Source organism: Vombatus ursinus, unplaced genomic scaffold, assembly GCF_900497805.2.
Source record: "Vombatus ursinus unplaced genomic scaffold, bare-nosed wombat genome assembly UNPS02011353.1, whole genome shotgun sequence".
Classification (NCBI taxonomy): Eukaryota; Metazoa; Chordata; class Mammalia; order Diprotodontia; family Vombatidae; genus Vombatus; species Vombatus ursinus.
This window is the reverse complement of record NW_020951131.1, coordinates 1,331,684-1,356,090: the sequence shown is the minus strand read 5'-3', so window position 1 is coordinate 1,356,090 and position 24,407 is coordinate 1,331,684. Positions and strand designations below refer to the sequence as shown.

General features: G+C 40.7%; 1 protein-coding gene across 1 annotated transcript in view; it reads right to left on the bottom strand.

The window, feature by feature from the left end:
- The window catches only part of CUNH10orf90 (chromosome unknown C10orf90 homolog), a 246,378-nt gene extending 223,384 nt beyond the window's left edge, over positions 1 to 22,994 (bottom strand). The window contains exon 1 of the mRNA XM_027855954.1: positions 22,755 to 22,994. Coding sequence (XP_027711755.1) covers positions 22,755 to 22,994 — 240 coding nt within the window. The remainder of the gene's footprint in view (positions 1 to 22,754) is intronic.
- Positions 22,995 to 24,407: the final 1,413 nt, after the last annotated feature.

Sequence of the window (24,407 nt, the reverse complement as noted above, 5' to 3'; positions counted from 1 at the left end):
AAATAATCCCCCAGATACAGACCTGTCAGCTACTCAGTCAGAGTCCATTACAAAATAATTTCAAACAGTGAGCTTCTTTGCCTGGAAAAGAGGCAGATTTCCCTGGTTCTGTAAGTGTTCCATTGATGATCTTCTATCATATTTTTACTGTTGGCAGGATTTTCTCTGGGACTACTTGAAAAGGGAAGCTGGATTCCCAAGACTTCAATTCTACTCAGCTGCCCCTACTTGCCATGGAAAGCCCTTTTCCCAGAATTATCTGCTTGCTGCTGGCTCTGTCTCAGTTTCTTCCTGGGCTGCCTCAGGGCCAGGATGTGTGGTGAGCCTGACTTCGGAACACCCTGAAAGTTCTGAGGATTCAGCCATACACATTTTCTGTAATTTTGAAGTCCAGTGTTGTTTTCATCCTTACAAACAAGTGAGGAGTGGGGACAATGAGAGAAACTTCTGCGTTTACGTGGAGGACAATCTCATTGCCTTCTGCTTCCATCTTTTTTCTCAGACGTCTAGATTTTATAACTATATTCAGCCTGTACTCCGTCAGGTAATGGTCTTTTTAAGTACCCTATGACTTAAAATTCCCCACAGGTTGTAGGCCCAGAAGGATAGGAGGCTCTCCAGAGTAACATTTTGAACACATAAAGGAGAATGATTTTGACTGGAAAGAAAGGTAGAAATGTCTTAAGGCCTTCAGGGAGGTCTTCAGGCAAAGACTTGAGATAACCACTAACTTGCTGAGAATGTTGTAGAGAAAATTCTTTTTCAGGTTTGGGTTGGATTGAATGAACACTGGGGTCCCTTCCAACTCTAAGATTCCGTGATTCTATAATATACATCCATGTATACACATGGGGCAGCTAGATGGCGCCATAGTGCACAGAGCTACAGGCCTGGAGTCAGGAAGACTCATGTTCGAGACTTCAAATCCAGCCTCAGACACTTACTAGCTGTGTGACCCTGGGCAAGTCACTTTACCCTGTTTGCCTCAGTTTCCTTACCTGTTAAATGAACTGGAGAAGGAAACGGCAAACCACTCTAGTAACTCTGCCAGGAAGACTCCAAATGGGGTCAGGAAGAGTTGGACGCAGCTGACCAACAACAGTGAGGTCTCAGGGATGGCAAACTCTACGTGGCAGAGTCAGGATGTCATCTCAAACCTCTAACTCCAAATCCAATGACTCCCCTCCCCCCAGGCCCATCCACTAGACCACAGAGGCAGAAGACCCAGCACGGAGATGCTCAGTGAAGGAGCAGAATTAGATTGCCCTGTTCAGGCCGGGGGGACAGGCCCTGAGGAGTCACTTTCTTGGGTATGAAAAGAACGTAGCAGTGTAATGGCTGAGTCCTCATCGGCAATCTTTGAAAGACTGTGCAAAGTGGGAGAGGCTTTACAGAACAGAGAAAGGTAAATGCCATCTCAATTTTCCAAAAAAGGAAGAAAATAGGCTTTGAAAACTTTACACTAGTAAGCTAGACTTCAGTTCAGCACATGATTAAAGGGATGGTCAGTGAACACCCAGGAATGAAGGCTGCAGAAGCCAAGACTCAGCCTGGTCTCCTCAAGAGCAGGTTGTACAGACCAGCCTCATGCCCTCGTGTGACAAGGCTGCCACCAGCTAGCTGAGTCATCGTAGAGGTGGTTTACCCACTAATGTTGTAGATCATAGTTTAGCCTACACTGTAGCCAGTCATTTCCTCAAGTCATCCTAGGGCCTAGGACCCACCAAGGGCAGGCAGGTGCTCTCCAACTGTCTCCTTACTGACTGGAGGTATCCAGTCTTTATTAGCCAGTTTGGTTCTGTCCCTTCCAGACCAAACATCGTTCTCTTTGGCAGAGAAAAGGGAGGAACAGAAAAGCTGAACAGTTCTGCCTTCTTTCCATCGATCAAATCTGGTTCTGATACTGTTAGGATATCCAAGGGGTTAACGTGCAAAAGAAACCAGAGCCAAGAGCTGGGAGAAAACAGCTGATAGGCAGAGAGCAGGCTCAGGCCTGGCACTTTCTCCAGTTTTATAGTTTAACCTTGGGAGCTGAGATTTATCTTTAGAATTGTCTAACCTTATCATTCTTTTTTTGCAAGCATATTATCTCTATGTAAGGAGGCTTAAATCGCAGGAGGCTTGTTGCTGTTATCACACACATAATAAAAATGCGATTGCAGCCTGGCAGGAGGAAAACAGTGATCCTGCCCTCTGGGGTTTTGTGCTTTCTCAGATGCATTTGCATGGCAAGACTCAAAGAATTTGGGGTGCCCAGAAAAAAAAATATGGCAGCCAAGACACACATGGCTCTGTGGGATTTCCTTGGCAAAGCCAAAGGTGTAAGGACACAGGGTCCTCATAGGGGAACTAAGCAGTAGTTGCAAGAACTTTCTAACCTTAAGTTAGTCAGAGGCTTAGGAGAAGGATGTAGATTGTCTTAGCCAGAGAAAGTAAATTCAAAAATCAGACTTAAATCTCAGCCTAGAAATATTCTTAGCTTCTGGCCCTGATTTGGGTGCAGTGGGTCATAGTCTTGTCCATAACTAAAGAGCTATTAGTCTACCCTCAACAGAGAGATACTTTGTGGCTATTATACCCTGACAGACAGGAGCTGAGTGGGCCAAATGCCACGCCAAAGAGATAAACTCAGATGCTGGTATTAGGGAAGGCTCAGCAGCCATGAGACCAGCAGGGACAATTCATGGGACTAGAGGGTCACTGTCAGTAGAGATCATGTAAGACCACCAAGAGATAACACCAAGTAGAGGATATAAACCATAAAAGATGAGTTGAGGGGGCGCAGCTCAGCAACAGCAATAGGATGGATACTACCTTCAAAAGACTTTTGATATTAGAGGTGGGTATGACATCCTATTTCACACACATACCCTGGACACATGTGAGCCCTCCACATATTTCTTATTCATTCTTCCCACTGATGCTGGGGGTATTTGGGTAGTAATATGCCCTAAGTTGATGGGAGGATGTTCTACTGCTACTTTCTCTTATAATGCTGTTTCATTAAATGTCTTTGTTTGGATGTATTGGATTCTCTGACTGACTAGTGAAAGAGAACACATGTGGGGAGGAAGGCTGAAAGTCATGACTTTGGGTGGATGCAAATCCACTGAGTATCTCAATCCTGAGGTAACCAGAGACCCGACATGGAAATGATGGTGCCCCTAAGTGCTCCATCAGAACATACAGGTGATGATGAGAAAGAGTTTTTGGAGTCAGGGACATAAACTAGACTTTCAAGACATCAGCAGGAAGCAGTCTATCTCCCAGAATCCTAGAGGAATGCCACTCTCTCAGGACCAGACTAAATCAGCAGTACCTAACACAAACACACAGTGGAATAATGATAGAAAAATATCCCCCCCCCAAAAAAAAGCTCCTTGGACTGGGCACTGCAGGGATATGACAATGATATTGTAATGAGGGGAAATGACAACCGAGGCAGACCATCCTGGACCCTTGTCTAAGAAGCACGTAGGGAAGGAGGAGGAAAGTGAGACACTTCCACACCTTATGGGGCTGTGAAGATGGAGGGTTACCTCTCAGTGAATGTAAAGTCCTATATTTCTGGGGAAAGCAGGTGAAAGTTTGACCATGCCAGGGAAATATGGGCAGTCAGCCTGCTCTGCGTAGGGATCAGCTGGAGATCTGTGGACCAGGAAAGGATGCTAAGTACTTTGCAAATATTATCTCACTTGACCTTCACCAACCTGGGAGGGCACCTGCTGGGCAAGCCACTATTTGCTGTTGAGATGGAGCATTACTGAAGCACCATAGTTTCAAGCTGGAGGGATCATTAGATATTGTCCAGTCCAACCCTCTCATTTTACAGATGAAGAAAGCAAGGACTACAGATGTTCCATGACTTTTTCAAGGTCATACAACTATTGAGGTCTGAGCTGGGATATGGACCCAGGACATCAAACTCTAGATTGAACATTCTTTCCTCTGTATCACCACACCTAATCTGCCATCATCATTTAATATATGAGAAAACTGAAGCCCAGGGAGAGTCAGTCATTTTCCCAAGGTCACCAAGGTAATAATTTGTTATTGTTGTCATTGTGCAGCATTTTAAGGTTTGCAAAGAACCTCCCTCACAACAATCCTATGAGGTCAGTATTGAGATTTTTATTGTCCTTAGTTTTACATATTAGGAAACCGAGGCTCAGAAAAGCTGCCAATACAACACAGTCAGTAGAAATGTCAGAAGCAAGATCTGAACAGAGGCCCAATGCTCTGTCCAAAAGGCTGTGTTGCCTCTCTTGGTCTTAAGGAGCAGGGTTTGGATTTGAACCCAGGTTTTCTGACTCCAAAAGCAGCTCTCTTTCCTCTGTAGATGAGCACTGCCTCTGAGGCTCAAGCAGCCCAGTAGCAACACAAGTCAGGGCTCAGGAAGACGCAAACACCCACAAACACAGCCACACTCAGCCCAACAGAGACACAAGGAAAGTAGAACCCAACAGCAAATGACCAGACAGCCCTTGGCTCAGGGCTTATGTCTCCCAATCTCCAGTCCCCTCTCCCGAAGCCAGCACTGCATCAAAGGTCCATCCAATGTCTCATCAAAAGCTTCAAACCCATCCAGGCTATCCTCCAATGACCATCACATCACTCACAAACATGGAAACCCCCAAACTGTCAGAGGCCCCTCAGAAACATTGATGTAATAATCTAACCCTTTGCACCTCGGCCAATCTGTGACCAGGAGAGCAGGAGAAAGGACCATCTGCCATAATTCACATGGGGGTCAACCTCACTTGTCTGCTGTTCGACCTCACAAGAGTCCAATTTCCCGACAGGCCAGGTCTAGCTCACTGCTGCCCATTGGCTTTTTTTGCTACCTGGAGCCCTCACCTTTTGCTGCCCACCTGCCCAGCTGCCTGCTTCAATTGACTGTTTGCTGCTGCTCTGCCCAGGCACCTCACGCCATGCCCCTTCTTCGTCCTCAGTGATCTCTCATGGGGCCTTCATGCCTTACCTCCCCCACTTCAGCAGGTTGATCTACTCTCTCCACATGACAAATCCCACTCTGGCCCATCCTGATGCCCAGTAAATGAGTCCTGAGTCAGATGGCATTATCCCTAAATCTCAGGACTCTCCTAGGGTCATCATATTTGGAGAGGAAATAACATTTACTCTCTTCAGAAATTGGCTAATTAGAATATATAGAAGAAATCTGTGGTTCCCAAGCTAGTGCTTCCTTTCCCCCCCAAGTCAACAAGCACATTTTTTTTCTAGATTCCTTCTCTCTCCTTTTTTCTTCTTTTTTAAGTTATTATTTTTAGAATTTTTTTCTTTTCGAATATTGAGTTCTAAATGCATCCCTCCCACCCCTTCTGTATCCATTGAGAAGGCAAAAAAAAAAGATCAATTATACATGTGAAATCATGCAAAATGTATTTCCATACTAGCCATATCACAAAAAAAAACCAGCAAAGGAAGAAAGCAAGAAGATTCTATTTCAGTTTGCATTCAGAGTTCCTCAGTTCTCTCTCTGGAGGTGGATGGCATTTTTTTTCAGCATGAGTCCTTTGGAATTATCTTGGATCATTGTATTGATCAGAATAGCCAAGTCTTTCACAGTTGATCATCATTACAACGTTGCTGTTACTGTTGCTGTTCCAATGATCTCCCCGTTCTTCTCACTTCACTTTTCATCATTTCATATAGCTTTGCCAAGTTTTTCTAAAACCACACCCACACACCATCTCCTACAGCACGATAGTACTCCATCACAATCATACGCCACAATTTGTTCAGCTATTTCCCAATGGATGGACATCCCCTCAATTTCCAATTCTTTGCCAGCACAATAAGAGCTGCTATAAATATTTTTGTACATATGGGTCCTTTTCCTTTTCTTTTGGTCTCTTTGAGCTGCTGACTTAGTAGTAATATTACCAGGTCAAAGGGTGTGCACAGTTTTATAGTCTTTTGGGCACAGTTCCAAATTGTTCTCCAGAGTGGTTGAACCACTTCACTGCTCTACCAGCAGTTCATCGTTGTACCTTTCTCTTATCCCCTCCAGCATTTGTCACTTCTGATAGGTATAAAGTGGTACCTCAGACTTGTTTTAATTTGTATTTGTCTAATCAATAATGATTTAGAGCATTTTTTTCATATGACTACAGATAGCTTTGATTTCTTCTTCTGAAAACTGCTTATTCATGGCCTTTGACCATTTATTAATCAAGGAATTGCTGTTATTTTTACAAATTTAACTCAGTTCCCTATATATTTGAGAAAGGAAACCTTTATCAGAGAAACTTGTTATGATTTTTAAAAAATTACTTCATTGTCTATGGTACCTTTGGTAAAATGTAGTTTCCCTAATTATTCCTTTTAATCAGGTTAATTTTTGCTTTTGCTTTGTCTGAGATCATGAATGCTACCCCTGACATTTTTTTAGTTTAGCCGAAGCATATTAGAATTTTTTTCCCAGTCCCTTATTTTAACTCTGTGTCTTTCTGTTTCAAGTGTGTCTCTTGTAAATGACATATTGTTGGATTCTGGTTTCTAATGCATTTTGCTATCTGCTTCCATTTTATGGGTGAGGTCAACCCAGTCACATTCACAGTTATGATTACTATTTACGTATTCCCTCTATTCTATTTCCTTCCATTTCTTCTTTTCTCTTTTTTATCCTATCCTTCCTCAAAAGTCCATTTTGCTCCTGACCCCTTGATTGACCTCCATTTTATCATCCCCCCTCATCCCTTATCCTAGCTTCCCTCTTTTGTTTCCCTATTGGGCAAGTCTGATTTCTATAACAAAATGAGTGTGTATATTCTTCCCTATTTGAATCAATTCTGATGAGAGTAAGATGCAAGTATTGCCTGCCACTCCCCCCATTTTCTTCTTTGTTCTAAAAACTCTTACTTGCACACCTCTTTTATGTGAGAAAAATTTCCCCACTCTATCTCTCTACCTTCTTCCCAATGCATTCCTCTTTCATACTCCTCACTTTTTTTGAGATCATTCCCACATAATCAAATCACACTTCTACCCTCTATCTGTGTAGATGCCTTCTAACTGCCCTAATAATCACAAGGTTCTTAGGAGTTACATGTATCTTCTTCCCATATAGGAATGTAAACAGTTTAACTATATTAAGTCCCTTATGATTTCTCTTTCATATTTCTCTTTTCATGCTTCTCTTGAGTTTTGTGTTTGAATGTCAGATTTTCTATTTGACATTGGTCTTTTCATCAAGAATGATTAAAAGTCCTCTGTTTCATTAAATACCAATTTTTTCGATTATGCTCAGTTTTGCTGGGTAGGTTATTATTAATTGTAATCCTAGCTCCTTTTCCTTCTGGTATATCATATCCCAAGCCCTCCACTCCCTTAACATGGAAGCTGCTAAAGCTTGTGTGATGCTCACTAATCCTCACTGTGGTTCCACAATACTTAAACTATTTCTTTATGGCTGCTTCTAATATTTTCTCCTTGACCTAGGGGCTCTGGAATTTGGCTATAATATTCCTAGGGGGGTTTCACTCTGGGATCTTTTTTCAGGAAGTGATTGGTGGACTCTTTCAATTTCTATTTTCCCTATGGCTCTAAGATATCAGGGCTGTGTTTCTATATAATTTCTTGAAATATAATGTCTAGGCTTTTTTTTCTTTGTTATGGCTTTCATGTAGTCCAATAATTCCTAAATCATCTCTCTTTAATCAGTTGTTTTCTTAATAAGATATTTCACATTTTCTTCTATTTTTTTTCATTCTTTTGACTTTGTTTTATTATTTCTTGATGTTTCATGGAATCATTAGCTTTTATTTGCCCAATTTTAATTTTTAAGGAATTGCTTTCTTCAGTGAGCTTTTGAACCTCTTTCTCCATTCTGTTTTTTTTTTTTAAATGGAGTTACTTTCTCCAGTGAATTTTTGTCCCTCTTTTACAATTAGGCCAATTCTGTTTTTAAGGTGTTATTTTCTTCAGTATTTTTTGTGCCTTTTACCAAGCTATTAATTCTCTTTTCATAATTTTCTTACATCACTCATTTCTTTTCCCAATTTTTCCTCTACCACTCTTATCTTTTTCTTTACTCTTCCAGGAATTCTTGCTGGCCTTGGGTCCAATTAGCATTTTTCTTTGAGGCTTGGTTTGTAGCTGTTCTCACATTGTCATTGTCTTATGAGTTTGTGTCTTGGTCTTTTCTGCCACTGAAGAAGCTTTTTATGGTCAAGTACTTCTTTTGTTGTTTGCTCATTTTCCCAACCTATTTCTTAACTTTGAACTTTATGTTAAAGTTGGGCTCTGCTCACCTGGTCATGAGGAGGTGCCATGCCAAGCTTCATGTTTTTTTATGCTGCTATTTTCAGAGCTAGTTCTGGGGGTTCTGCAAGTTTTTGGTGCTTTCAAGGTGGTGTGATCCAGGGAGAGGTGTAGTCACTGTTCTCCTGGTCTGTGCTCTTGTCTTTACCCAAGAAGGATTTCTGCTCCTTTGCTGCCACAAGTGTTACTGCTGCTCTTAACCGTAGAACCACGACCAGGCCCCTGCTCCCTTGTGACCAATCACAAGTGCTTCTCTACACTCTAGAATGACCCAGAACTGTGTATGGGCAATAGAGTTGCCAACCTACACCAGATATACCCAGTTTCAGCAAAGACTCTCTTGTAATCTCTTTCTGACCAGTCATCCAACTCCCTTTCCATCTCTGGGCTGAGAGATTCCAAAGCTGCTGCCACTGTTTTGTTTACCTCCAAACAGTACCTCTACCACTGGTGCTCTTGCTGCACTCTGGGCTGGTTCCAGTGTCACAGACCTCTCTGGCCAACCTCTTAAGATGTCTTAGGCTGGAAAAAAAATCTCACTCTGACCTTTTACTGACTCTGCTGCTCCCAAAATTTGATTTGAGGAGTTACTTTAAAGTTGTTTTTTTGGGGGGGATGTTGGGAGAGTTCAGCTGGGTTGCTGCTTCTTCTCTGCCATCTTGACTTTGCTACAAGCCCCCTTAATCCTTCTCCCTTGTGCTTTCTTTTTATTATCAGCTCTTGTCACGTAGTAAACTCTGACTAAATGGACTGAAATGATTCTGATCCTTCTAAATTTGTGAAGTGCTTTCCATATATGGCCTCATTTGCTCTTCACAAGAGTGCTAAGAGCTATTTCCCCATTTATAGATGAAGAAACTGAGATTTAAGGAGATGAAGGAGTTCACCCAGGGTTACCCTAACTGTCAGAGAGAAGATTCAAAACCAGGGTTTTTTACCCCTGAGTCTGTTTAGTGCTCCATCCACTAGACCAGGCTGCCTCCCAAAAATTACACATCATGCCAAGGGGCCAAAAGAAGTTGTCTCAGCAATTCAAGGTATGTGAGAGAAAAGGGTAGTCAAGGCCATGAGCAAGAAGATAAGTGGATCAGAGCATTATCACTGACTTCTTATTCACTCTCTGACTGCCTCCTCAGCTGAGATCCTCCTTCCCTTCTGTCTCTCCATGAACTTTCTTCTCCTTAACCCATCTCCCTGTATTCATATAGTCCTCCCCCCAATACCCCGATGGCTCTGTGATCTCATTGATGTGGATTTATCCTCCAATGATGAGGATCCCAGGTCATGCTTGCCCAGCCAGGATGACTGTCATCCACATTCTCCCATGTATTCACTAAAGGAGAACCAATCCCATTTGTTGGAGGCCAAACTTATGTCTTCACATTGTGAGACCAATAGAGCACAAAGTTACTCTCAGTTGCTCCTCCCTCTGCCCATTTCTCTCATGATATGCTGTATTCACATCACTTCTCCTGGCCAATTCATCATGTGTTGCTGCCTGCCCTCACTCATCTCTCTGTTGCCCTTTGGGTGATATTCCTCTTCAGTTCTTCAGAGACAGTTGAGTTTCATGACTCGTGGCCAAGTGATATCACTGGAATAATATTGCTGATCAAAAAAATTCAGGCCAGCAGCTGAGCTACTCCTGATTCTTTGCATAGGTGGGGTGGGGGTGGAGGCAATGGGAATCAAACACCGTATATGACAGACCTTTCCAATGTTTTGGTTTTATCGACCCTTTTGTTTTTTGCCTCTCTCTTTGTTGTGGTAGATGGCTCTTCAGAAAGGTGAGGAGAGAAGGATTGAGTTAGAATTCTGAGTTATATAAAAGCAAAGTATAACAATACATTTTATTTGTAAAAACCATACGCCTCTTCATAGAGCACCACATTAAATATGAATAACAAGGCACATTTTGTGGCCACAGCCACAATGTGAGACATGGCAAGATATGTTTTGCTTGAATATGCAGAAGGTCAGGATGGGATATGTCCCTCTCCTGTTCAGTTGCCTACTGAAACTGTACCAAAGATGCTCACAGTGAGATTACAGAGAGTGAGTTTTCCTTCTATTACTTTCATTCAATGACTAAGAGCTGAGGTTTTTTAAATCTCTCCATGCAATAGTCCAGAGAATATCAAATATAAAAGAATGATGGCCAAAAAGTGACTTGCCCCAAGATCATTTCTATCTGAACCACCTCAAAAAAAGATGAGAAGGATTTTCCTCATCATAATAGTAATAATAATACCACCGAGCACAATGTGACCTGACACTTAGAATCCTGCATAAAAAAGCTTATTATCTTTCATGGACTAACAGATGACAAACCCTTGCGCTACAAACAGATTTCCAAATAGTCTGGAGAGAAGGCAAGCAATGCCCTAGACAGTAACCAAGCTGGACCAAAGCATTGCCCCGGACCAAACTGCTCCCCACAACTGCCTTGACAGAATGTAGATTCACAAAAAAGTAAGCACAAGAACTTGAACAGATGTCACCATCCCAAATATTTGTCATCTCCAAGATATTGGGAACAAAAAGCTTTCAAGGTATAGAGACTGAACTGAGAAGACTAAAGCAAGTTGAGGTACAAATTGTCTGTGTCCTCCTATCTGCTACTAGTGATTTACTGAGAACACCTACAGGAGATGAGCATACATTCAAATATGCTTGTTAAATAAAAAAAACTTGTTATTTTATCCTCCTATGAAATAGTCTGCAGGTTTTTAAATGTTAAAAAAAAAAACAAAAACAAAAACAAGATAGTAACTTGTCCCTGGAAGATGTCTATCTGAATTTCACCAAACAAAAGAATGGTGTTTCTATAATTACAGTAACAATTAAAATAATATGTGGGTTTGTGATTAATCTGTGATTTCATCAGAGTGTAAGACTCCCAGTGTGGTATCTCCCTTCACCCACAGTGATGTAGGTTGCATCCTTTCTATGAATTATCAGATGTATCTAAGTGCTTTACACAGAGTAAATACTTGATAAATGCTTTTTTAATTCACTTATTTGTCTGAGGCATATTGAGGCTAAGGGATTTGCCCAGCGTCATACAGTAAGTGTCAGAGGCAGGATTTGAACACAAATCTTCCTGACTTCAAGATCAGTACTAATTTGTGCCCATTGGACCCAGCTGCCCGTGCCAGATTAATAAATGAAAAAAAAAATCCATATGCAACAGCATATTCAAAGAGTCAGAGAGTTCTGGAGTTAGATGCGACCTTTAAGGTCATCCATTCTCCTCATTTTTGAAATTAGGAAACTAAGTCCCAGAGCGGATGCCCAAGGTCACCTAGGAAAGTGAGGAAAGTCTGGCACAAGATGAACAGTGTGGTTTAATAAGCTGGCCACTTCACTTTGGTTTCACCAGTCCTCGAAACTGCTCTGGAAGTGTGGGCAGATGGCTATTATGCAAGTTAAAGCAAACCTCCATTTGCTCTGGCTTTTGTTTTCTGGAAAGTCATTCAAGGGCCAATTGATTTTTGCCCACCCTTCTTGCTCTCCCTCAGCAGGGATTAAGTGGCATATTGCCTATACTAATAAATTGTAAAGGGCTGTTAAATTGGTGATCTCAATCACTTGTCCGGATCTCCCCTGGCTGCAAAACTCATCTCCAAAGCTTGATTTCTCCAGGGACATCGTGCTCCTCTCCAGGCCTTTCCTACTGCAGACAGGATCCCCTGGTAAGCTCAGGGCTTCTTTATTCCCATCCTGGAGACTGTGTTGGCAGAATCCCTTGGGTTTGAAGCTTATAGACCTGGAGGGGGTTTGGTTTCCTTTTGACTTGTTCTGTTTTCTTTTCTTCCAGTTTTTGGATCTGACTATTAGCCATCACGCAAATGGAATGAATTGGAGAGGATTCATCCAGGAGAGGGAGGAAACAATGAAACAAGCATTTATTATGTGCCTATTATGTGCCAGGCACTTTACAAATATCATCTCATTTGATCCTTATGACAATCCTGCAAAGTAGGTGCTGTTATTCCCATTTTACACTTGAGAAAACTGAGACAGAGGTTAAGTAACTTGGCCAAGGTCACACAGCTAGGAAGGGTCTGAGGCCAGATTTGAATTCCGGTCTTCCTGACTCCAAGCCCAGGGCACTATCTAACATGCCATCTAACTGCGCCTGATAGTCACTAGGGACAATGAGGGGAGACAGAGACATGTGGACTGACAACCTGTCCGTGAAATAACATTTCTTTGGATTAAAGAGAAAAAACCAACCACAAAGAAAAACAAATCATCGAGTCCATCTGAGCCAACATTGTCGCTTCTGAAGTTGACTCCGCGCGGGTGGTATGTCTCTGCCATTCACAGGGACAGTTACATGCAACTGTGGTCATTACAAAAAATGTCAGGAGGAAAAATGCCTTGGCCTACAGGGTCGGACTTTCGAGGGAATGATGCGAAAAGCTTCAAGCTGGCTATAGCTCGGCGATGCCAAGTCAGAGCCAGCCTCAACACAAGGTGATTCTTTGGACCTTCTAGCCACTTTTCTATTCTCTCTGCAGGAGTGGAAGCAGCTGCACAAGACTGAGATCATTTTGTCTTTTTCTTTGTTTCCTGGGTGGCCACAGCCCAAAGACTTCCTCACTGAATTGATGAGGAATCTCTCCTTACTTAGCCAGGCTGGCCCTCAGGGAGTAGACTGTATTTGCTGCTGAAATGGCATTTGATGCCCTCACACGTAGGAGAGCCTGACAGCCCTTACACTCAGACACGTAACTAAGGTGGGGACAACAGGTCTTTACTGCTAAAGATAGGCAGCACGGCAAGGAGAGCATACCCCCTCCCAGCAGCGTCTTCTAACTCATCCACATGCTCTTGGATCTCTTCCGTCCCTAGGCTTCTACACCACAAGGTCTCATCAACATGAAGTCCCTCTCCGATCAATAACCCCCATGTTATTGGTGGGGTGGATGTGCTACCTTCTTTCCCATCATAACCTTGCCCATCAAATGAATTTTCCCAGGCTTCCTGACTTTCTAATCAAGGCTCTGTTTATTCTCCACTGGCATATTGTCTTTGAGAGCCCAGAGTCATATTCACACTAAGATGAGGCATCAGAGAAGACTGTGGAGGCCTATTTAGCGGCAGTTACAAATCTATTATAGCAAGAGTCCTCTGTATCTCTGGCTCAGTGTCAGGTAGTGCTGACTATGTTTCTCCAAATAACATCATCTATAATAAAAAAAAAACCAAAACACCTGTGTCTGAGAATTCTCTCAGGTCCCAAATCAGAAGGGAATCACCATAAAAATAATTCATCAAGGCCAGCTTTCCGGATCCCCCCCTCCAAAAAAAGAGCAAAATGAAGTGTTGTCAGGATTTCTGGCCAAACGATTACCAGTGGAAGCACAAATGATCAGGTGCAAGGCCTGGTGGGTTTTTCCGGGACTCCTGAAAGCCCAAAAGCATAATAATATCGATATTCTTGCTGTGTATTAACTGAAAAAAGTGTAAAGAAATTACAGAAAAAGAGTGAACTTCTTTTAATTTCAGAGACACTAATAAGGGAGGGGGCAGGAGTTGGCTTCATTACCTTATGTCTGGCTACTGACTTCCTCATTCACCCAGACTACTGGAACAGCCACCTGGTTATGTCTCTACTTCAATTTTTTCCTCACACGAATCCATCCTTTATGCAGCCACCAACATGATTTTCTTAACAAAAAATCTTACCAAGTCACTCCTCTGCGTGTGATTAGAGCAATTTCAACCTTACCCTATCAATAATTATAATAATGATAGCAGACACTTATAAAAATTTTGCAAGGCACTTTACATGTGTTATCTCATTATCTACTTATATAGGCTGCTGTTTCTAAAAAAGGGAAAAAATAGATAAAGGTAAAAATATTGACTCTGATTATTGCCATTTCTTGGAGAAATTAACCACTCCAAAGCAATTACTACCACAAAAAGGCCCAATGAACCTAGACATCATATCAGCCAACAAACACTCAATATCCTTACCAAGTACAGCTGTCAAGGTCCCATTGCTGAATGTTACATAGGAAAAGAATGAGTGATCACCTCACGAAATATCAAAAACCAGGGTAGAGAAAAATAGGGTTCAGAAAATCATGGGGTGACACCCAACTTACTTAGGTCATCCCAAAAGGTTTTATGAATGGAACTGGAAGGAGGATAAAAAAAATTGATTATAATGGAAAAGATTTTCCAGCATTTCTTTAGTGACTTATTCTCATCATTTCTGACAGTAAAATAACCAAACTTGGAATATAATACTTGAGTCTCTAACATATGATGTAAGGAAGTAGAAAGGGCCATTAAGGTGAAATTTGAAAGTGTGATATAATGAGACTATCACACATACGTCTGTCTTTTTTTAATCAAAAATTTAATGAATATTTTTGTTTTTACATTACCTAAATTTACCCCTTGGTAGCCTCCAAGGAAAACCATCTCAATTCTTTTATAAAAGAAAGAGATTTTAAAAGGAAAAAAGGAATAACAGAAAAATCAAGACAAATGATCAAAATAGACATGAAAATTTAAATTAAAAAATCCAAAACAATTTCAAATGACTTACAATGAGAAATGCTATCTACTTCCAGAGAGAAAACTGATGAACTATGAGTGCAGATAGAGGCATATTTTTCCACTTTATTTTCTTGGGTTTTTTTTTTTACAACATGGTTAATATAGGAAATGTTTTGCATGACTTCATATTTAGAATGACTATCATATTTCTTTCCTTCTCAATGGGTAGGGGAGGAGTAGGAGGGAAATAATTTGACATTGAAAATTAAAATGAAAAAAGAAAAATAATTAAAATATATTTTTGCATGAAAAAGATACAGATTGCTTTTTTTATAACAAGCTCATTCAGAGCCAAAATGAACCAAAGTGGTCCAAAAATGTAAATGCTATTATACATATATGTGTGTGTATATATGTTATATATTATATATAATGTATGTATACATATATAATTATAATTTATTTTAACATTCATTTTTTGAAATTTTGGTTTTAAATTCTCTCCCTTCCTCTAGCCCTTCCCCTACCCATTGAGAAAACAAGCAATATGATATCAATTATACATGTGAAGTCATGCAAAAAAAATTTCCATATTAGCTGTATTGCAAGAAAAATTAAGGAAATAGAAAAAGTATGCTTCAATCTGTATTCAGAGTCCGGCTATTCCTTCTGGACGTAGATAGCACTTTTCATCATGACTCTTCTGGAATTATTTAGGGTCACTGTATTGATTTAGAGTAGCTAAGTCTTTCAAGTTGATTGTTGCTTTAATATAGCTGCTGTTGTATAAAATGTTCTCCTGGTTCTGCTCACTTCATTTTACATTAGTTTATATAGGTCTTCCCAAGTTTTTCTGAAATCATTCCACTTGTCATTTCTTATAGCACAATCGTATTCCATCACAATCATATACCACAGGTTGTTCAGCCATTCCCAATGGATGGGCATCCCTGTGATTTCCAATTATTCATCACCACAAAAATAGCTGCAATAAAGACAGACAGACAGACAGACAAACAGATAGATAGATAGGTAGATGATAGATAGAGATAGATATATATTAACATATAGCTCCTTTTCCTTTAATCTCTTTGAAATGCAGACTTAGTTGTGGTATTGCAGAGTCAAAGGGTATATTTTATACCCCTTTAAGTATAGTTCCAAATTGGATCAAAACATTTTTTGAAATCTGACAAAATAGTTTTCAAAAAGAAGCTGCTGACATATGCACTGTTTCTCAGTATTTTAGAGCAGCAGAATGGGCAAGAGTGCCCAGAGAGCAGTGCGGGACATGATGCAGTTCTAAGAACATTGAGGCAGCAATTCTCCAACTATCTGGAGGGGAAGGTGCCAAAGGGTGTGGACAAAATCTTGGACCTTACTAACGTAGCTGAAAAGAAAGGTGACAAAGTGAGTTATCAGCCTATGGGTTTATATTCTCTCTATATCAAAAAAAAATTTTTGGAAAATCATGTACCCATATAGTGAGGACATCTTTGATGAGGCTGTTAACAGGGAAAAGGTCGACTTCTACAAGTGATACTACATGACAGGCCATTTCTTTACCATCGCACAATTAACTGAAAGAGGTTGAGAATGTAAGAATCTCTTTTTGTTTACAAAAAAAGGTAATAAAAGCATTTGATTCAAAGGAAAAACAGTTGCCATAGATGTTCTCTTCTAACAAGGTGTCTCTGATGTGTATCTTAACATTTTACAAGATTCCTCAAAAGATAATATAAATAATCTTGTTTAATGACTCTGACCATTAATATCAGGCAAGACAACTAATAATGAGATGTACCCTCAACAAAGGTCTGTGCCACTGAAAAGGAAGTGATCTAACAGAGTTCAAGTTGAAGAAGGATTCCCTACAGAATTCTCCAGACTGTCCTCTTCATGAGTGATCTTGTATCAATCCCATTAAGACAGAACAATGCTGAACCTCTTGAAGGAAATCCATAACCATAGTTATGGTATAGCCATCCCCATAGAAATATCCAGGCAGATGAAGAATGCATCTAGACAAGTGCATAGATGGATAACCCATAGAACTTGTCCTTTAGTGTGTATGTGTGTGTTGGACAGACACTTCAAAAGAACAGTGAGGGGACCCATAATCAAACGAGAAGGAAAGTGGACTAGATCTCCTTTGGGAAGTTCAAACTTCTTTTAATAACCTCAAAGTTGTCCTTGAAACAAAGATCCATCTTTTTAATACCAATACTCTATGGATTTTGTTTTGTGGTTGGGAGTCACGATCACTATCTTTCCAAAGAATGAAAGATGCACATCACAGAGAGGGTGATCCCTAGTACACCTAGGGATTGTAAGCAGCCTTCAATACATTATAAACAAAGAATGAAGGGGAAAGAGATGACAGGATGCCATTAAAGTAATGTATGATCAAAAAAACATGACTTGATCATTTAGTTCAAAGTGAGGCGTAACTGATGGAGAGCTGTGCATGCCACTGGTATCCTCATAATGTCAAGAGAAAGCAAGCAAGTCTTCCAGTATGCCGGGTGGGCCCATCTGTGATGAACTTATGGGAGGACAAGAGTCTGCCACAATGTCAAGCTTGAGTGGTGCAAAATTTTGGATAGAAATCCAAAGTAGAATGAGATCAGGAATCCTTTGGAGCAATAATAGTAATTCCCATTCAACTATTGCTTTAAAGATCTCAAAACATTTTCTTCACAGAGGCCCTCCAAAATAAGTTGTGCACATGTTATTATTATAAATAAGGAAACTGAGGCTTTGAGAAATCAAGGGACTTGCCCTCGATGACACAGCTAGCAAGAATCTGCAGCAGAATTCTAACCCAGGTCTCTTGAGTTCAACAGATCTATATTAATTCCACTGTATGATGTTACCTCTCAATTTCCATGGAAACACTGAAGTATAATCTAATTATGGATGTGATCACTCTAATTATGAAGTATCACAAATCAGAGAGTGGATGAGACACTTCATAGCTTCAAGATGCTGTCTTGTATCCATCTACCAAAGGTGTCAACAGTCAAGTACTTGCTATCCACCGGCTCCCAGGCGGAAGTGGGCCTCAAAACTCAGTCCAAAACAGTCTTTTATTCTAAATCAGCTTTTACTGCAGTTATTAACGAATGCATGTTCTATGATTTCCATACATCCCTTATAAGAAGTTCCAGACCATGAATTCTCTTGTCCAGAAGCAACCTGCATATCCCCTAATTCTAAGAAAGCCAAACTATTCCACACCAAGTGTATGTTTCCTGGATTAGCAAGGATTGGACTCTTTAGTTTGATATCTAAAATTCTCCTAGCATTCATGTGGGGTCCCTGGATAGGATGTATTTTCTGTCTTTCCCATTTCTGAGCCAGCTGGTATCAAAAGGCTTTGGAAACATGAAAGTGACACTGTTAAATCACTCTCACCATCATTTCTTTCCATTCTTAATGACCTTATAGTTGAATTGTTCCTGCTATTTACAATGCATCATTAGACCAATTAATGGAAGGAATAAGTATTTCTCTGTCCATCTTTAATCCAGGGCTATTTTAATTTCTCTGCATCCAACACTTCTCATCAAATGATAAAATTCAGACCACATTTTAGCTGCTTCCAGTCCTTCGATTTCATGTAATTTGTTGTGGTGGTTCAGTCAGTTCAGTTCCATCTGACTCTCCACGACCCCATTTGGGGTTTTCTTGGTGGATACACTGGACTGGTTTGCCATTTCCTTCTCCAGATCATTTTACAGGGGAGGAAACCAAGGCAAACAGGGCAAAGTGACTTGCCCAGGGTCAAACAGTTAGCAAGTGTCTGAGGCGGCATTTGAACTCTGGTTCTTCTGACTCCAGGGCCAGTGCTCTATCCACTCTGCCACCTAGCTGCCCCATGTTGTTTTTTAACACTTTCAAGATGTTTCCAATATTGAACTTATTGCATCAAATGCCATGATTATTTTTTGTAACTTATACTGTGTACTGCCAAATAGAGCTCCAAAGAAATTCTACAAGTTTGCAACTCCACCAGAAATGAATAAGTGTACCTATTTCTCCACAGTCCCTTCAGGATAGAATTTCCTTACTTTTAATTATTTATGCCAATTTGAAAAGTATGAGGAGGAATGCAAAGAAATCTGGAGTTGCCATTATGAAACAATGCAAAAAGGAAAAAAAAGGAGAGAAGAAATAATGCAAAAACAAAAAAAAATTAAATAAGCATTCATTGTGATTATATGAGGAAAAATGAATGAAAATGAATAGATGTATTCTGATTCAGAGACGGTGATGGAAAAAAGTGTTATAATACTTTATACATTGTAATTAATTAATGTAAATGAAAATAATTACCAGGTGAGTATTTTTATGTTCAATATTGTTTATAATAAATCATTTTTTAAAAAAATTAAGGCCACATTTTATAAAAACTGGAGACCCCATGGCCCCCTAAAGAAAAGATATGAGAAGACATTTCCCACCCCTCTCCTTTGCAGAGGCATAAGGTTCAACGGTATAGCACATTTCATGCACTTTCAGATTTTTTTCACTGTATTGATAATGATCTTTTTCTGATTTTATCCTCTTCTTCCTTTTTCTGTCTTTCTTTAAAATATTATTTGTTTTATGGGATGGCTCCCAGGGAAGGAGAGGGAGAGGGCATGAGATACTTGGAAAAATGCTGATGATGTAAGAAACAAAAGAGAGTAATAAAAATTTATTTTTAAAAAGAGAATCAAATTCAGCAGATATAGATATGCCATCTTCCCAGAAAGCTTACCTACCCCTTAAGACTTTCCACAAATAACTTAAGCTTTAACAGAAGGATTTATTTATTCTTTTCATTCAATTCCTTAGTCCACAGAGAGTGACTGAGCTCAGTTTTCAAAAATGTGACCATCAGTCAATCAATAAGCCTTCATTAAGCACCTGTTGTGTGCTAGGACTATTTTTAAAGCAAGTTTATGGCAGACTAATCAAGTGTATAGTAACTGAAGAGAGATTATGAGGCATGGATTCATAAATGCTAGAGTATGATCTGGTCTACCCATCTCCTCTCATAGATGAAGAAATAATGCTCGTGACATTGCTAAGGAGGTGACTGGATCAAGATCTCCATGCTGATTAATGATTGAGTTGGAAAGCAAACCTGAACCTCCTAAAACTTAGTCCAAGCCTTTTTACATGGAATCGTGTTTACTGGGCAAAGCCCAAGACCAGGACGAAGTGGTTGTTGATTGGATGTTCCTATTAGATCATTTCTATGACTTTAAGTGAATAATTTTACTTCTTCCTCAGTTTCTTCATTTGGAAATGGGGATACATTGATATTGATTTGCATCCCAGGAAGAATAAGAGAAAGAAATGCTTCATGGAATCCTGTCAATATTGAATCACCTCCAAAAAGATAAGAGCAGGTGGCCAACATTGAGTTGTGTCTGGCGATGTCCACTAGAGAAAGGAAATCCAATAGTGATGGCCATTCAAGCCAGGGTATATAGTCCCACATGTGTGGAAAAGAAAAGCAGAGAAGCCAAGCTGACCCGGTGAATGTTAATGTTTGATAGAGATCCATCTTTGACTCCTCTGGCCCCCCCCCAATATCCAATCTGTTGCCAAGACCTGTCAATTTCTTGACCTTTACAACTTCTCTCCAATATGTCCCCTTCTCTCCTCTGACACTGGCCCTGCCCTGGTGCAGACCCTCATCACCTCATGCCTGGACTATTACAATAGCCTGCTAGAAGGTCTGCCTGCCTCAAGTCTCTCCCTACTTCAGTCCATTCAGTCACTAAAGTAATTTTCCTAAAGCACAGGTCCAATCATGGTGCTCCTCCCCACCTCAATAAACTCCAGTGGTTCCCTATTACCTCCAGGAGCCAATACAAAATACTTTGTTTGTCACTTAAAGCCTTTTATAACCAGTTTCCTTCCACATTTCCAATCTTCGTACACCTTACTCCCCATCACATACTTTTCAATAGCGACACTGATCTGACTGTTTCAAGTACAAGACGTTCCGTCTTTGGCTACAAGCATTTTCTCTGGATGTCCCCTATGCCTGGAATGTTCTCCCTCCTCTGCCTACTGACTTCCCCTGACTTCCTTTAAGTCAATACTAAAATTTCATCTTCTACTGGAAGCCTTTCCCAACGCTTCTTAATTCTAGTGCCTTCCCTTTAGTTAATGATTTCCTATTTAGCCTATGTGTAGCTTGCTTTGTATCTGTTTGCATGTTGTTTCTCCCATTAGATTGTAAGCTTCTTGAGGGCAGAGACTGTCTTTTTCCTCTTTTGTATCCTTAGTGCTTAGTATAATGTCTTGCACATAGTAGGTGCTTAATACATTTTGATTGATTGATTGATTGATTAATTGACTGGGTACAAACTTCAAACCTGAAATCCTTCTAGTTCAGGAATAGATTCCATGTTCTTTTCATGCAACATGAATCTGAGCCAGCCAAAAATAGATTCCATCCATTCTCAATTGCAACTTTAGTCTTATTTTATTTTTTTAACATCCTACAGAGAAGATACATTTTTCTTCTCTTTCTTAATTCTGGCCCTAGGAACAGGAGATGTTTCACTACATCCACCATCGATCCCTTATTGCCTAAAATAGAGCTACACATTTTGTTCCACCCAATCCCCTACTTTCAGCTCCCTCTTGTATATTGTCTTTCCCCAACAGAATGTAAGTTTCTTGAGGGCAGGGATGATCTTTTTACTTATATTTCTATCCCCAGCACATAGCAGAGCCCCTAGCACATAAGCACTTAGTATGTGCCTGTTTCCTTCCTTCCTCCTTTAGAAGACAAGATAATAATTCAGAAACTTTCCCCCCTTGCAAGATCTGAAATATAACCTGTTAAAACTGAACAATGATAACATTCTATCCCTGGCTGATTAATTACCTGGGACTAGATACACCTCTGACTCCTTTGAGTTCTGTTCTAATTGTCCACCTTTGTCTCCTCATCCACCCTTTGGCGATGAATGCTCCTGTATTGAATTGATGCAATGACTTCTGTAGCTTTTACATCTCTCTTATGAACCTGGAAGTTCACATTCCCAAGACTAGAGCCAAAATAAACCAAGTTTCACTCCGTCGTAGCCTGGCAGTGAAACCTGCTTTCTTTTACCCGGTGCAAATCAAAAGAAAAAAAAAAGATCTAGAATACCCACTGGCATTTGCAATCAAATTTTTGAAATGACAACATCAACATGCACAAAGGGAACTTTTTTTTTGCAAAGTACTCAGAACTTGCATATTACATTTATCAAAAGAGCCGTGTAAATGAGCTGCAGGGGAGTCTGTTACAAAGCCTTTTATAATTTATTCCGTGTACAATAAAAAGCTGATCAAATTTCGTGTGTGCTTACTTTCGGAAAGATAACTGCCTATGTATGAGTACGGACTGAAGAATACAAAAAGAAGGAGTTTCTCTCACGGTGACATTTTAAGTCCCTAAATGCTCCTGGTTTTCACAAACCTGGTCCTTGTAACAGAACAACCAGGAAGGTACTGTTGTCTCAGAGAAGGACAGACACTCGTCATGTAAGCCTGAAGATACATGCAAAGCATACTAGGTAGCTAAGAGCTTCATTGCCAAACTTTCAGAAAAAAGAACCAACTCCAGAAAAAAAAAAGAGGCTATCATTCTTGCTTACATCTCACTAGGCAACCAGTCACTGGGTTCTGTAGCAAACTATAGGGGTGTTTCTATAGGTACCAATGCCAGTGTGCACAACTCATCAATTTCCATCGTCCATATGCCCCCAAATTTTGAAAATGGGGCAAATGGAGTGGGGGAAGGGAGGGGAGAAAAAACAAGAGCTTAGACGCACCTAAAAATGAATGCTTTCTTGTCTACACATGACCATCTACCGTAATAAACCCATTTTTCCATTTCCTTCTCATGTTCAGGAAGAGAGGGGGTTTTCTACCATCTCATTGAGTCTCACCTCATATTTGTTGGTCATCTTTTCTGTCGTCTTCATCCCCTGGCACATATGAATGATGCATACCTTGGCTCTTTTCTGTGATGGGAACCAGTTACTCTTCACAAAATCCATGACCATCACATGCTTTTTCAACTCTGTGCTGTAGGTCTTGATTTGGAACATCTTCTCAGACGCGGTTTCCACATAGCTGGAGGAATATCTTGCGTGACAAGTTTGTGCAGAAATTCCAGAGTGTTGCATGATACTCAGAATCTTGTGACTCTGGCCGCAGAGCCGGAGCCGGGAACTGGAGCCAGAGAACAGAATTACCTTTGTTCTCAGGCGATGAGCAGAAGCCAGACCCAAAGAGCCCTAGCAAAATGTCCCCCGTGAAATCATCACCTGATGCTTCCAAGCACCCGATCTTGCTGGCCCAACTGGAATCGTGATGAAGAAAGAATTGCAATGTGGAAACCTCATGAGTGACCTTTCAGGGTGGCAGGGAAGCCCCTTCTGGATGCTTGGGTCCCCTGTCAACCAGCTGGCAGCCCTGCTCTGGTGTCCATGATTCCTGGATCAGGTAACCAACCGGCTTTCTTTGATTTCAAAGGATTCTTTCTCTTCCCACTTGCATTAATGTTTTGAAAGATGATTTTACCCCATTGCAAAACAGTTTGATACATTCTCAGTACCCATTCCCTTAAATGCAGATACTTTTTTTTTTAAAAAAAAAAGTTTCCTGCATAGAGACCGGGATTTAACATTATTGTTCTCTTTTAAAAAAAAGGTGACTTTCTCACCAGGACTGGAAGAATAAGTACATGCTGCAGATGGGTACAATGAGTGTCTTCAGCCCTGAGAAAGATAAGACACACAGGCAAGCAAAGGGGAAAAAAAAAAGGGAAAAAAAAACATTACCCAGAAGTCCCTGCTCAGAAGAGAAGTTATCTCTGCAACTGGGCATTAGAAAAACAGCTTCCTTTGTTAGGAAGGATGGTGAAGGAGCAAGGTCACTCAGCTCTGCGGTCAGGAGACCTGGCGACTAGTGCTAGATCTTACTTAAGGTCCTGGCTCTGCCACTCAACCACGTGACCTTAGGAAAGTCAAGAACTTTCTGGGTTGCCGTTAATTCATCTGCAAAGTAGAGGAGGAGGCGGAAACAGATGACCTCCAAGGCTTTCCACCTCTACGTCTATGACCTCATGGTTCCCCTGATACTAACCATGTAATTGTGGGTCACCACTTATGCCAGGCTGGCGTCTCCCAGCCTCACTTTTTTCATTTATAAAGTGGGCATGCTATACTAACAGTACCTTCCTCATGAGTTTCTTGTGAGACGCCAATGAGATCGTGATGCCAAAGCGCTGCTAAGCATCAGCTCCCATCATTGATGTAGCTCTTATCATTTCTACTTGCATTGTTCAATCCAACCTAGGGCTGAAGAAGAACCTCTCAGCACAGAGCATAGATGTCAAAGTGCCTCAGAGGGCATCTCATCCAATGCTTCCATTTTATAAATGAGGCACAGAGGACTAGGGAAAGGCAGTGACTTTCCCCAGGTCACATCATTGGGTTAAGTAGCATCGTCCACCAAAGAGCAGTCAACCAGCCATAGCTTGAAGACCCATCATGAAGGAGAAGCCAATACCTCTGTAGGGTTCCAAAGGGTATTGT